Here is a 13788-nt window from a genome sequence, read left to right on the forward strand (position 1 = left end):
TAAGAGCTCTATAGTCCACACAGAATCTCAACTCTTTGGATCCTGCCTTTGGTACTAACACAACTGGGCTAGACCATGGACTAGTAGAGGGCTCTATTACCCCGAGATCAAGCATCTTCTTGACCTCACCTTTGATGTGGGTTCTGACATGTTCTGACATTCTGTACCCTTTGATTTTAACTGGCAGACAGTCACCAGTGAGAATATCATGCTGGCCCCAAGGGCTCAAGCCTGGTGAAAGTGAGAACAGGGAGGCAAACTGATTTAACATAGATTTGCACTCCTCTTGTTACTCAGGTGTCAGATCTGAAGAGAGATTAACTCCTTCAACCTTTTCGTTCAAAGGTAAGCCTCTAAGGAGGTCAGGTAGAGCTTCACTCTCCCCCTCCTCTTCAGATGAAGCTAGAAACAAGGCTCCTACTTCAGGTCTAGAGACATAGGCTTTGAGGCGGTTGGTGTGGAAGACTCTGGGAGCTTCCCTGGGTTTGCCCAGATCCACCAGATAGTTGACCTCTCCAAGTTTTCCCACAACCTTGAAGGGTCCCATCCATTTGTCTTGCAAGGCCCTCTGCCTTGTGGGGAGCATAACGAGAACTAGCTGGTCTTGAGTGAACTCAACCATGTTAGCCTTCTGATCATGCCAATGCTTGACCAGAGCGTGTCCAGCTTTCAAGTTGTCACTTGCTTCTGCCATCATGTGTGACATTCTCCGTCGGAGACCTATCACATAGTCAGTCACTCTGACTGGCTTGGGGGAAGGAACACTCTCCAACCCCTCCTTGATCAGGGCCAATGAACCCCTGACCCGGATGGCCATAAAGAAGCTCAAAGGGAGAATAACCTACTCCCTCCTGAGGGACTTCTCTATAATCAAAGAGAAGGCATGGCAGTAGAAGGTCCCACTTTCGTTTAAGGGGCTCCTCTAAAGCACCTATCATGCTCTTCATGGTTCCGTTAAATCTTTCTACCAATCTATTTGTCTGCGGGCGGTATGCTGTTGAGAACTTATAAGTAAATCTGCAGGTTTTCCACATGGCTCTCATGTAGTGGGACATACAATTCGACCCCCTGTCAGATATTACTTCCTTAGGAAACCCAACCCTGGTAAAAATACCAAGGAGGGCCTTAGCCACAGCCGGAGCTGCAACAGTCCTCATAGGAATTGCCTCAGGGTACCTAGTAGCATGGGCTACTACAAAAAGGATAAACCTGTTGCCTGAGGAGTTTGGGGGATCAAGGGGACCAACAATGTCAATCCCTACCCTCTCAAATGGGACTCCCACAACTGGGAGAGGCACTAAAGGTGCCACATTCTTGGAACCAACCTTACCAGAAGTCTGGCAGGTATGGCAGCTCTTACAATACTTATCTACTTCAGCCCCCATCTTTGGCCAATAAATGTAGAGAGAGAGAGCCTTTCCTTGGTCTTCTTGAAACTCAAGTGACCAGCCAAAGGTATCTCATGGGCTAGTTGTAAGAACTGTTGTCTGTTTTCTTGAGGTACTACAAGGCGCTTGTAGTCTCCAGGTTCAGACTCAGTTGGTTCACTGTAGAAGAGGCCATCTTCCCAGTGTAACCTGTACTTCCCAGGCTCTTGCCCATCAGCCTGAGACATTGCCTGGTGGCAGAGACCTTCCAGAGTTGGACATTCTCTTTGGCCCTTGCGGAAAGCTGATCGGCTGGGTCCACCTTCTGCCAGTAAAGACTGCAGCTCAGGATGGTCAGCTGGATCTAAATCTCCAATAAGGTCTTGGCCTCCTACTAGCTCTTCTTCCGAGTCTAGTTCAACCACACAATGTTCAACCACCCTCTCAGCCTCAGCTGGAGGGGGAGTTACTGGTGTAATTTTGGACAACCTAGGGGAAGTCCTTGTTGGAAGCACTGGAGTGCTTGCTGCTGGCTTTTTCCTTGGAATCTTGGGTTGTCCCTTGGCTCCTGATCTGGTTGAGACTGCAGTAGTTTGCTCCAGTGGAGGAGGAGTGATATCTTTCTTCATCATCTCCTGAGAAGAACCTCTCAAGGTTTTCTCTTGCAGGTTTAGTGAGCTCCTGTAACCTTTTAGTAGGAGGTCTGGGGGTATGTGACACAACTCCAATAGCTTTCAGGTCATTACCCAACAGAACCCTTCCTGGCACCTCGCATTGTACACTGACAGGTATCTTTACAGTCATATCATTGCACTGGATGAGAACTGGTAACTGGGGACACATCTGCACAGGCCCTACAGTTAACTTGGTGAGACTTTTGGGTGCCTTAGCAATATCCTCTGCCTTGAAAAATGATTCATCTACCACAGTTATGCTAGCCCCAGTGTCCCTAATGGCAGGAGTCTCCTGACCATTCACCCGGACACTGTCCATATTATACTCTTTAGTATTATCTGGGATAGAATTAAATACATCTAAATTCTGTTGTTCCCACAACCCCAGAGAGACTAAAGAAACACTGGCTGAGACTCCCATTGGTTCATCAGCCAGCAGTAGAAAGTTTCCACTTGCCATTGGTACTTCCTCTTCTTGAGCGAAGGCTAAGGAGGCAAGCTGGATCCCTGGAGGTTTACCCTTACATCTGGGATCTCCTTTCACATGGTCAGTGGCCTTACAAACATAACAAGAGCCAAAGGCTCTCTGGAATGGAGGCTTGTTCTGACCTCCTTCTGGTCTGGGACCAGAAGGTACATTAGCCTGATTTGGTTTCCCTTGTGGCTTACCCTTATGGTTTTGTTTGGGGCCCTCTTTGGAATTTGCAGTATTAGAATTCTCTTTGGAGTCCTTTTTAGGCTGTTTCCCATCATCCTTTTTCTGAGTTACCCCAGAATCCTTGTGAGTGGCCCTGTTGGCAACCCACAAGTCAGCAGCCTTAGCTAGTTTTCTGGAATCTAATTCCTTTGAATCAGCCAAGTGCTGTCTGAGCTGAGGAGAGCAGGCATCATATATTGACTCCAACATAAACACATTTCTCATACCTTCATAAGTGTTCACTTTGTAAGCCTTAATCCATCCCTCTAAGTTGTTCAACCCTTCACTCACCCAGGTAGCCCAAGGGGTATCATCATGCTTTTTGAGGCTCCTAAACCTCTTAAGATACTGGGAAGGGGTCTTCCCAAATCTAGCTATCAAAGCTAGTTTCACACATTCATAATCCTTCTTATCCTCCTCCCCCATTTCCATTACCACATCAGTTGCAACAGGGGGAAGCCTAGAGAACAACCAGGTGAGTAAGTCATTTCCTGTGATGTTCTGGAGCCCATGATTATATTCAAACAGAGACAACCAATCCAACACATCTAATTTAGGCTCATACATACCAATCAATTCCTTAGGCATCCGGGGTCTTTTAGGACTGGAACTTCTAGAGGAGTCAGAGAGAGAAGCATTGTCTACAGATAATTTCTTCATTTGTAGCTCATGCTTGAGCTCCATTTCCCTTAGCCTGAGTTCTTGATTCAGTTCCTGGTGTCTTTGCTCAGCCTGAGTATTCAGTGTCTTGAATTCTAATTCAAGTTTCATTTCCTCTAGCTCAAGATATTGAGGACTAAGTGTGGTACCTGGTAAGGGTCCAGTAGGTACAGCAGGTAGGGCAGACAGAGGCCTAGGGTGGACAGTCACAGCAGCCTCACCCTCCTCTTCTGACTCTTCCTCAAGATTATCAACATTTTGATCAACCTCAATCTCTATACTGTTATCTACAGTTTCTGGCATGGTAGGTTCCTCTGAACAATCATCCAGACTTTGGTTAGCTAACAATCTTTCTATCAATTCCATTTCTTGCCTTTAGTCAGGAGATTCTTATGCTTACAGAGAACTCTTAAACAATCAGCAGTTTTTGTAGCAAGGGACTCTTGACTATAATTTTCCATAGTCGACATGTTAGAAAGATTACTTTTTCAGTGCTAAGCTTGTGGTTAGTTGCACTAAGGTATCCTAGCACTCTAAAATGTATACTCAATACAAATCCCACCGCTGAACACCAGTGTTAGGCAGAAACCTGTGCAGTTCCCTTGGGGACCACTGCAAAAGATTTAGGACTACAGGTGTTGGCAGTAAACCCACTTGGTAGCAGTCTGTACCACCCAGATTTACCTGGTAGCTGTGGCTGAGCAGTCAGACCTCCCTCAAGAAGAGTTAGGCAGTATGTAAAGTATACACAATAGGCACTCAGACACAATAGCACAAGCAAACACTGACCAGAGCTTTGGTTTCAAGGTATATAATTATTTATTTAAAAACACACTTATTGAAACACTCCAGCACTCTTATTGTAAATCACTCTAAACACAGTTACTATTATTATCTATACATCCCTTATTCCATATCAGAAAAGTTTTAGTTAACACCACTTATTTCCAGACAGAGGTGAGCGCTGAACTATAGATGGCACTCCAATAAGTTAACGAAAAAGGCAGAATGTAGGAAAATACACCACACTAATACCTAGGAACTCTTAAGCAAGGCAGGAAAGTCAGTAGTTACTTGTGAGCCAAAGTCCATAGGCCGGGCCCACTCTTGGAGAGAGCAGGGCACAAATGCACCCAAGATCACACAATGACAACAGGCTTAAAATGTCTTGCAGGGAGTTCAGAAAGATTTTAGTTAGGCTCAGAAAAGTTTAGCCACGGTGTCCCAGGCTAACCCAGGTTCGAAAGCCGGGGGCTAAATGTACCCCGCACAGTCGGTTGCAAGGGAAGCCAGGCGGAACATGGTACCTTAAGTGGAAAGGATCCTCTAGCGGGGGGCAGTTGTTCCTGGCAGCGGGTGCAAGTCGCGTCGTCGTCCAGAGGAAGAGAAGATCTCGACGTGGAGGAAAGCTGAAGGTCGTTGCACTGCCAGGGAAGAAACCAGCCGCAGAGTTTTCCGGTTAAATGTACTACCCTTTGATTCGTGGTAGTGGTAAAATGTGGTATCCCGGTTGCCGGGGTGCTTGGCACAGGCAAGGCGGCCACGAGATGCTCCAGGAAGCGAAAAAGGAAGCAGACTGGTTATCCCCACCAGTCGAAGGAAGAAGACTCTCCGGGCTGGAGATCTCCTCTGTCGTTGGGAAAAGTTGTGAGACGGTTCAGCAGGGCTCCACCGGTGGTGACGTCGCAGCAGGTCGGCTCAGCTTCTCCCTCGTCGGATTCTTAGGTCCTGTGGCGACTTCTAAAGTTCCAGTCCCCAAAGCCCTGCTTTTATGCAGAAAACCCCCATTCACTCAGCCTAGCTGTCACTCAAACATGCTAACTTGGCCAATCAGGACGGAGTGCGACTTGAGTTGCCTAGGCAACTCAGTCCAGGGTGCCTAAATCCCCCTCCACCCCTCCTAAGTACCCCAGACAGAGTGGCACCACTTTGGAGGCCTTCCGTGGAGAAGCCCGCCAAAAAGTGGAACAAAGGGCTCAACTTGGGTTGGAGTCACAGAAGCGAACACAAACGCCATTTTAGAACCGAGTTCTGGCAAAAAATACCAACCGGAGAATTAATATTAAATAAACCGGCGGTATGTTCGAGGCTATAGGAATTAAATAATTAAAGTTGGTAGCCTCGAACAATGGGAAATCCCATAGAGTTATATTCGCGGTCGAATATAAAAAGTAGTATCCACTGCCACCATCCAAAACTCGATCAGGGGGGACGGAGACGTGCCCCCTCGAGTAACAGACCCCGGGGCAATCGAATTGCCCCGACCAGTACGTCCACAATATGATAGTTTGTACTGGTTCTGTTCAGAATTTGAGACTAGTAAAGTCAATGGTGACTTTACATGCCCTGGAAGACAGTAGTCAGTCCCAGGGTATGGAGTCTATGGTGGGGTTTCACTATGACACCCCTGTGTTACGGCACGGAGCAAAGCTGCTGGGGGACTCACTAGGTTAGGAAATTCAGCCTAAACAGAGAATTCTCCATAACAGTTGTGCTTTCCGTGTCTCCATCAATGTTTTTTGGAACTTTGGTCCACCACGAACTCCCTCTCGTGGTCTTGTCACCACTTATTTATTTTATTGTTATATGGTTTATAAAAAAAAAACTTTCAAGAAAGCATGGATAAAACCAGGTTCACATCTTAAACATTCATACAATTAGATACTATTTGAAATAGTTAAAATACTAAGTTAAAATCCAAAGAAAAAATGTGCTTCATTGTGAACTATTTCAATCAATACATAAAAATGGAGGAAGACAAATATCATAAGGCAAGGATTACAAAAGTATATTCCAATCAGTTTCCTTATACAGCAAGGAAGTGGGCAGAGGGGGTAGGTGCTGGAGTGTCCGTGCTCGCGGGTGAGCATCAGATGAAGTGCATGTTGTGTTAAGTGCTACACAGACTGGAGCTGTGTTGAGTGTAAGTGTAAGCCTCCAAGGCGCAGGGAGTACCAAGGCAAGTGCTGAGAGTAGACAGAAGCTGGGCGATTGAGCATGGGAGGTCAACGGCCCCAAAGATGTATAAGGGCCCAGGGCACCAATCACAGCAACTGTGAGATTAGCAGTGGAGGGAAGATGGGAAGGAGGCGGTGAAGAGGAAAATCTTGAGGAGCTTCCGGAATTCAAGGAAGTCCTGCTCAAGGCGCAGAGGGAGGGGGAGGCTGTTCCATAGTAGGGAGCCAGCTAAGGAAAGTGATCGACCTCCTGCCCTCTGTTTAGCAAAGCGCTTTACACACAAAGAGTTGGTACCAGAGTAACGTAGAGGTCTGCAGGGAGAGTATTTAGTGAGATAAAGTTGAAGATAGTGAGGTCCCCAGGCCCAGACAGCCTTGTGGATGATACAGAGGGATTTTAATTTAATCTGTGTAGCAACCATTTGCATACCATTTGCTTTGAGTAGACATTAGAAATGTTTTCAGATATGCCTGCATGATTAATTACATATCCTCGTCCCGAGGAGATGCCTTCTTTTCTGTTGAACTGGCCTGTATTTGTACATTTCTGTACACTTTCTTGCAAAAGAGAAGTTGAAGTTTAGAAAATCTACCGAATGAAGTGCAATCCTAGTGCCTCTTACTGGCCAAATAGAATCGGTTTTTAAACTGTTGGTTTTGCTGGCAGTCTAGTCTGGGTTTTATCTTTCACAGTGGGTTACAGGGTAGAACATTCTTTTTCTGCCTATGTTCCCTGAAATGTTGCTTTATTTGATTAGGCCTTTACTTTTTTTCTTTGGTGAGATCTATCCAGATCTTACTTGGGTCGGTCACAGATTACCTCAATAGTACATCAACTCGCAGAGACATTTTAATGGTTTCATTTGTTCAGCAGTTGGCCTAATGGCTGCCCCTCCCTCTCTCGAACATACGAACGGGCGATCCCACCCATCACCAGGATTGCACTAGAGATTGTTAACCCCTACTGTGTAAAGAGCTGTCTGCCTACTGATGATGGGCTAAAGGCTAAAGCCTTTTTTTCTGAACTTCCTTGGGGAAAGATCTCTGGGTTCCTAACCAATGGTTTTTCCCACAGGAGTGCTTTGTGCCTTTCAGACACTCTGTCTTTTACCATTGCTCTCACTTCCATGCCCTGTTGCTCCTCTCCCTGCTTCGGTCTACTTCTTGCCCTCTTCTTCCTCCTACTCCTCCCACAATCTCCCCATACTCTCCATCACACACACTCTACTGTCCCTCTGATGGTCCTCTTTCTTAACTTTCTCTGCTGCCTCTCTGATGTACTCATACGTCCCGTCCCCTTACGTCTATACTGCATGGGGCATCCCTTCCTAGGGATGGGAGACAGAACCTTTTTCACCAGAAAATCCTTCTTCCCCTTTAAATTTAGAGGCGCGCGGGTGTAGCGGCCTTGAGAGTATGCGCTACCCTGCATCCGCCCACCGGCGCCACACCTCAGTCCCCCTTTCCGTGTTGATTCTTCTTCTATCTTTGTCTTTTCTTTGTCGTTCAGGTACTTGGTCCTCCGGCGTCACACGCTTCCCCGGCGCATGTCGACTTTGGTGGGCTTCAGCAGGTGTCCAGCCTGCAAGGGGCTCTTCCCTACGTCCGATCCCCGCGCACTTTGCCTCTGTTGCCTTGGCCCCGACCACGGCTGGGAAGGTTGTACCGCGTGCGACGCTCTGACTCCACACGCACTGAAGAAAAGGCTAGCTAGGTGGAGGGAGCTCTTCGAAAGGTTGCCTCCCGTGGACTTGAAAAACTTCGTCGGACAGAGATTGAGGCCCAAAGGAGGGTCGCTATTTTCCATTGCACCCTGTAAGGGGGACTCCTTCCAGAGGAAACGCCAGAGCGGGAAGAACCTCTTGGGTTCTGGTACCAGCACACACCGAGGCTAATACAGCTACCGCACTCACGGCCGAGGCATCATCAGTGCTGAGGGACCGCAGGGTCCTTTTACTGGGTGTACACCAGAGGGGCTACACCCTAGTACCGGCTCAATGTCCAGAGGGATGCCTGCACGCAGCACTACCCGTGACACTGCCGAGGGCAATACGCCTTCCAGGCCTAGACCTGAGGTGCAGGGTAGGTCACTTGCTCCACCACCAAGAGTCTTGGAGGAGGCCGGGCCCAGGGAGCCATGCACCATGACTTTGGCACGTGGCACGCTGCTCGACAAAATGCTGCCGGGCCAGACAACATGGCCGCTCGTCCAATTCCACTCCTAGGAACAGAGCAGGCGGGTGAACGACTTTCAAGGGGGCACTGTGTCAACCAGTTACATGGCCTACAGTTTATCCATCAGCGGCGCAGGGCAGGTTCCCGCTGCAACCTAGGCAGAGTGCGCTCAGACCCCAGCAGCCCCCAGCCACTCCGTCAATACCCCCTGCCACCTCTTCAGCCTATGAAGACAGGTTCTTCAAAAGGTTCTTGGCGCTGATGGGAACCCCCTTTGGGGGCCATCCTGCGGGATGCAGTCCGGGACTTGCTCCCTGCGGTCAACCCACCGGCTCCCATAGTCATTGCTCCCATGGCTCTGGTGCCACAGGCACCAGCGCAACCCCTGCTGCCCCTGCCGGCCCCTTTGATTCTGGCTCTCCTGCCTCCCACAGTTAAGGCGGTTCTACAACAGCCTCTGCAGCAGCCTCCAGCACCGGGCCCCACACCGCAGCCCACGGCGCCCAGCACTCCTCCACCCGCTCTGGACCAGCCGGACACTCTGGTTTACACAAACGAGGAGGAGGACCCTGACACGCCGTCGTCAGCAAAGGCCTTCCACGACAGGCTTGCAGGTTTGGCAGAATATTTGGGCCTTCCTCAACCCGAGGTAGAGCAGCCCAAAGAGGGGGCTTTGGCAGAAGATTTAATTGTGTTGAGTGTTTTAATTGCCAGTTGCTCCTGTTTAAACACATTAGGTATTTCTTACAGTATGCATTGTGTTTACTAAAGTATTTATGCAACAATTAAAAGTACATATGTGCAACATAATATATGTGGATAGTTTTCAGTACCAGTGTGGTTTATTTACTACTAGCAAAAGTACCCATTATTCAAACGGGTTCTGTAGACAGACATGATAACACTCTCATCACTTGTTGAAAATCAATGATCCTGTAGGTCGCTGTTTCGATTTGCTTATCGCTGATGGGCTTTGCACCCTGAAGGAAACTTCACTGAGAATGGGCACGTGTGGCTGGCTGACATACCCCAGAGCAGATGTTGGCGGGAGGCGAGAGTTGGTGTGCTGCTGCATACTGGGACCTTCTGTGCTCTCGCCCCACCTGTCGCCTCACCTGTCGCCTCACCCCGGTGTGGTGCAGTTCGTTGTGGTGCAAATATCTCAGAAACCGTGCATCCTAGGGCCTTGAAATGTGGTTTATGGGGCCTCGAGTTTTGTTCCTCGTGTAGGGACCGGTTCTTCTAGGACCATATTGATATTTCACCGATTTCATGCAACCGTCTCATGTGTGGAGGTGCTGAAACTGGAGAAAGGGATGAGGTGTCCAAATGTCATGTAGCCAGTAATGTCCTGAGGGTTCTAACAGGTAACTATGCAAAATGTGGTGCAGATTGGTGAAACAGTGTGGAATTGTATAAGGAACAACGTTTCGCCAAGCCACAAACCCACAAACATATTTTGACTTTTATTAATATAGATGGCACAGTGTGTGGGCTAATTGTACCTTTGTGTCAGCACACAATACCCATCCTGGAGTTAAGCCTGACTGCACTGCCACTCAATCATTTTAAAAGAGGTTTGACTTTCCTTTTGGGCTGGGTGTGTTGCCCCACCTTCATGTTAATGGTTGTACAGCCCTCAGAGGCCTGAGCAAAAATTGCCTTAACACTTGCTCTGTTTTTTCCTCTTACGTGTGTCTTTTAGCTTTCTTACATCTGGCTCTCCATGGATCCCTAACTCTTTGTGTCCTCTCCTCTCCAGCAATTTGTGAGATGTGTGGCATTGTTGGCACTAGAGATACCTTCTTCTCCAAAACTAAACGATTCTGCAGTGTCTCATGTTCCAGAAGTTATTCCTCCAACTCCAAGAAAGCCAGCATCCTTGCACGCCTTAAGGTCAGTATAAACACCTCTCCATAAGCTTAGTGCCTGGTCAGACCTTTAAGGTATTGACCTTAGTGGGATGTCAGACCTTTCTGTTTTTATCATCCTCCTGCAGGTAAAAGCAATTTGTTTCTGTTGATTCTCCCTATTTCCTCAAACCATGTTCCCTTGAAGTAGCTTCCTAATGGCATCTTTTGATGATTGGGAATTGTGGCTTCTTCCGGAAAAGTATACCTCCAGTCCTGTTCCCTCATTTATGTTTTAGGTGGCTGTGTGCCAAGCCAAGTCCTCAGACAGACACAAGTCAGAATTTGAGACATGAATTTAAAAAATGGGTTTCGTACATTCCATTTATGAAAGCCTTCTCATGGCATGAAAGTCTCCGTTCCCTCATGCAGCTGAAGATGGGCTCATACCATTACCTTCCTTCACCTGTATGTATTATATGGGTAAAGAGGAGGGACTACTGGGTTTAAAAGGTGAAATAACACCTGTGAAAAAGGAACAAAATTACTCATGATTGCCTACAGCCTGCCTTTGCTTACTTAGTCTTAGAAGAGTCACTGATCCCAGGATTCCATTCACTTGATCACCTTGGCAGTGCCTGTTCCATTGAGTTCTCTCCCTTGTCTTCACCTCCAATCACTTAATATTTCATGAGATGGAGTTTAGTGAATATTTGGATACATTCTCCTAGCAATTAGCATTCAAGCCACAATTTCTCTCTTGGAATATAAGGCCACTGTCCAGCAGCAAACTACCCTACATAGGCTATATGGTAAACTAACAGTTTGGGATGGGAAGGTATAATTGCAGGCAACGCGCTTAGTATCAATAGCATGAAATCTGGATAGGAGGAAAGACGCTTTAGTAGAGTTCACTTGCCTCCCTCAGGATGTACAAAATGACAAATCATGCACATTGCCTGTTGATCTTTCAGCCGTCAAAGCCTATTCATGAAAGGTAAGAATCAGACTGATCTCTTAAAAGTTGGCATGTGGTTTCTTCCGCTCCTTATCAATGCCTGGATTTAGTCCTTTTCTCCCTCTCCACCAATCCATGCTGGATAGCATTAGCAATCCTTCGTGTGCTCCTGGTGTGCGTCGGAATGGCACACCTTCCACCTGAAGACTAAGTTGCCCCTGTTAAGTTCTCAGGGAGACACACCGCTGTGAGAGTTCTGCTTGTGACCCTGTACTCCTCTTTGAACGGCAAACCACTCTGAGAGTGCAGCACAGCACTGCAACACTTTGGTGCCATTCCTGAGCAGTGTCTTGCAAGTGGAGGCGTGGCCCGGCTCACCTCTTGCAAGCAGGTGACCTGTGGCAACCAGCAGAGCTGCGGCCAGGCTCTTCCGCTCTGGATCACTTACCGATTGGCAAATCTCCTCACCTCCAAAATCGGTGTCACTAAGTGTCAGCAGCCAATGCACTCTCCAGCTAATTCTCTGGATGGGCTGCTCGTTGAAAAGTCTGTAATCTTTGCCAGTATAATGCTGCCGATGCACGAGTGGGTTGATGTAAGTACTTCTAGGTTTATTGCAGTAGCTCAAAACAGTAATCATGTGTCAATAGGGCCTCCTCTGAGCCATCATCCCTTCCTCCTCAGCTCCAAATGACTTCCTGTAGAAGTTGGACTTCAGAAAAACGGTCCTAACTTTTTGTAACTTTGACCCAAGCCTTTCTTAAGAGTCCAACCCTTTATGTTATGAGTCAGTCAACGTTCAGAAATGTCGCTGGGCCACCAGTGACCAGGGGTTAAGCAGAGAAAAGGCAGGAAGGAATAATACAATGTTCAAAGAGGTAGTATCCAACAGGATTCACTACTGTTGCAGGTAAGTAAAACTGTTTGCTAAAAAGAAGCTTAGGAGGACCACCAGGGGGCGCCGAGATGCACTGACGCATCCGCACTGGTCTCCTCCAAAGGGCGCTGTAAGTGGGACCTGAGCCCCCCCCGGACCCCCAGGAGTGCAGTGCCGACCCCCCCCCCCTGCGGATCACCGACTCAGCGGTGCCCCCGCGGCCCCAACTCCGATCTCCCGGCGTGGAGATTTCACAGAGTTCGGACCCTCGGAGAGAGGAGGGAGAAGGAGCTCCGCCTTCCCCCGCGCCGCGGCTCCTCAGGAGGTAACGGAGAGCCGCGGCTCGGATAGGCCCCGCGGGTGCTGTCCCCCTCCGCGTTGAACTTTTTCTGGAGCGGATCCTGCCTTCTTGGGGCCCCGAGCAGAGCCACACAGGATCTCGAGCAGTGCCAGCCTTCCCCAGCACCGCGGCCCCTTGAGCGGGGCGCCGCCAAATCGTGGCCTACGCGAGGCCTCCAACTCAGCCGGACGGCGCGGAAGAGCGCCCCCCCCCCCCGCTCCCCCCTGGACTTCGGAGCTTGGGAGCCCTCCTGAATCCGGGCGGGTTCGCGCAGTGCTCCGGGCTGCTCCCCGCTTCACTGGGGTGCTGCATGCTGGGCCAGGCGGACTGCGCCTCCCCCGAGCCCACCGCCGGACTGTGGAGCTGGCGCAGAAGCGCACTCAGGAGGCGCGGCCTCCCCTCCCGGAATTTTTCAACCCCATCGACGGCCACGGAGCCAGTCTTCATCGGGGACCCCCAAAGGTAGGGGCCCCCACAAAGGTGCCCACGACGATCCCTACACCCCTCCCCAGGCAGGCCTTCCCTACACAGCTGGGGAACCGCACGACGGGAGCTCAAGGGCGAGGGTGCCCCAAATCGACAACCTGCAACCAGCGCCACGGAGAAAAGGGTACCCCCCCGGACCCCCTGCAGCATTTCTGGAATGACCACAAAGAACGCCAATACTGTGGCGACTTGAATCAGACTCGGGACGAGGAGCGATGGGCCCGTATCGGCTGTGCCTTGGAGACCTGGCTTGAGCAACCTCCCGCCCCAACAGTGAGTACAACGCCGAGGCCGTATACAGGGAAGACCCCCCGCTGCCCTCCCCCGGGCGTAGTCTGGTAACCCGGCGGTACTGCCCATTGGGCCTAGGGCACTGGGGAGAGGATCCCGTGGTGTTGGTCGGGGGAGGCCTATGAACTGGAAGGAATCCCTGCAGAGATTTCGACGTAAACCTTCAGGCTCGCCTACCCGCCCGGAGATGGCGGCCCCGGCACCCCTGGACATGTCTGACACTAGCACGGTCACCAGAGGCATGGCGGCCCTCCTGGAGGAAATAAGAGGCTTCAGAGCAGACATAACGCTACGGCTGGATACCCTGGATAAAAAAGTGGACAACATAGACGACCGGGTCCAAGCGCTTGAAAACAACACGGCCTCGAGTGACATTTTCGAGATGCAATTCGACATGCGCCTATCGGAACTTGAGAGGAGAGAAGAGAAATGCTCCCTAAAACTGGATGACCTGGA

The 13788-nt window shown here is 49.5% G+C and overlaps 1 protein-coding gene across 2 annotated transcripts in view; it reads left to right on the forward strand.

The window, feature by feature from the left end:
- The window catches only part of L3MBTL2 (L3MBTL histone methyl-lysine binding protein 2), a 1258415-nt gene that overhangs the window by 90972 nt on the left and 1153655 nt on the right, over positions 1-13788 (forward strand). For both annotated transcript variants that reach the window (XM_069654433.1, XM_069654434.1), the window contains exon 3: positions 10293-10426. In XM_069654433.1, the coding sequence (XP_069510534.1) occupies positions 10293-10426 (134 nt within the window). The remainder of the gene's footprint in view (positions 1-10292; positions 10427-13788) is intronic.

The sequence above is a fragment of the Ambystoma mexicanum genome, chromosome 3q (genome assembly GCF_040938575.1).
Source record: "Ambystoma mexicanum isolate Mex_15411 chromosome 3q, UKY_AmexF1_1, whole genome shotgun sequence".
Lineage (NCBI taxonomy): Eukaryota > Metazoa > Chordata > Amphibia > Caudata > Ambystomatidae > Ambystoma > Ambystoma mexicanum.